Below are 1,320 nucleotides of genomic sequence, written 5' to 3' on the forward strand. Positions count from 1 at the left end.
ATGTCTGTGACAAATGATAATGATTTTCCAGATTTCAGACCCGAGATTTACTATGCTTTATTACTGCGTATGAAGGAACAAGTTACCTGTTGTGGTTGTTGTGTTTGTTGTGTTTGTTGGTGTGTTTGTTGGTGTTGTTGTTGTTCGTGCAGCTGTTGTTTTGTTTCTTCTGATTTTTGTTAATATTTTGCCTTAATGTTTTAGTAATAGTTACGTAGTTTTAATGTTGAAACAGTTGACAGTGCTGCTGCTGCTATTTAAAACAGCTGATAATGGTTCTGCTGCTGATGATAAGGCAGTTGACAATGATGCAGTTTGTGACTGTTCTGATGTAGACGTGACTGCTGCTGCTGCTGCAAATGCTGCTGCTGCTGCTAATACTGCTGCTGCTGCTGCTGCTGCTAATACTGCTGCTGCTGCTGCTGCTGCTGCTAATACTCCTGCTGCTGCTAATCCTGCTGCTGCTAATCCTGCTGCTGCTGCTGTTGCTGCTGCTTCTGCTAATGCTGCTGCTTCTGCTAATGCTGTTGTTGCTGCTGATGCAGCTGCTATTTCTGCTGTGGATTTCCCGACTGTTGCTGATTTCGCTAGCCCTGATGTTGCTGATTCTGTTGGTGTTGGTGGTGATTCCGCTGTTAAGGCTGCTTCTGCTGTTGGTGCTGCTCCTGCTGTTAATGCTGCTTCCGATCTTAACTGACACTTTTGCTGATTTGTTAATAATAGCAGCAATCATCTCGTTTGATAAGACCTTCCACGCTCGGCCTATCGATTGTTTCTTCCAGACTCTTTAAGATAAGAGTTTCTTTGACAAGAAACATCAACTTTAAAGGAAAAAAATAACCTCCCAGAATGCCCGTCGTATTTTCCCTGGCCGCGGTAAAAGGTTTTTCCTGCATGTTTTCCTATTCTTGCCTGTGTTTTTTTTTTAATTCAATTTACCTCTATTAGAAACTTTTTTTATTTGAGTGTTTATTTATCTTTTTGCCTTGTTGTTTCTCTGTTTATTTTTATTATTAGTGTCTTTGTTTGTTTTGCATTTCACTGTCTTAGTGTACATATCTCTGTCTTATTGCATTTACTTATTTACATATTTAAGGGGAAAAATATTAATTTAGGTATTTTTTTATGTTTTCTCTCTCTCTCTCTCTCTCTCTCTCTCTCTCTCTCTCTCTCTCTCTCTCTCTCTCTCTCTCTCTCTCTCTCTCTCTCTCTCTTTAATATCAAATAAATCCTTTCCTTTCATCTCACTCCCTAGTTTCCAGTATTGTCCTCGCTGCCTTTAATCTCTATCTTTCTGAATTGCCATCTCTATCTTTCTTC

The 1,320-nt window shown here is 39.7% G+C and overlaps 1 protein-coding gene across 1 annotated transcript; it reads left to right on the forward strand.

Moving 5' to 3' along the window:
• The first annotated feature begins 223 nt into the window (after positions 1 to 223).
• On the forward strand, positions 224 to 697 carry LOC138370510 (antifreeze protein Maxi-like). The gene has a single exon (XM_069334888.1). It carries the CDS (start codon positions 224 to 226, stop codon positions 695 to 697), a length of 474 nt encoding a protein of 157 aa, XP_069190989.1.
• The last annotated feature ends 623 nt before the right edge of the window (positions 698 to 1,320 follow it).

This window comes from Procambarus clarkii, chromosome 4 (assembly GCF_040958095.1).
Source record: "Procambarus clarkii isolate CNS0578487 chromosome 4, FALCON_Pclarkii_2.0, whole genome shotgun sequence".
Classification (NCBI taxonomy): Eukaryota; Metazoa; Arthropoda; class Malacostraca; order Decapoda; family Cambaridae; genus Procambarus; species Procambarus clarkii.

Coding starts and splice junctions, on each gene's coding strand:
- LOC138370510 (XM_069334888.1), top strand. CDS start 224: ATGTTGAAACAGTTGACAGTGCTGCTGCTGCTATTTAAAACAGCTGAT.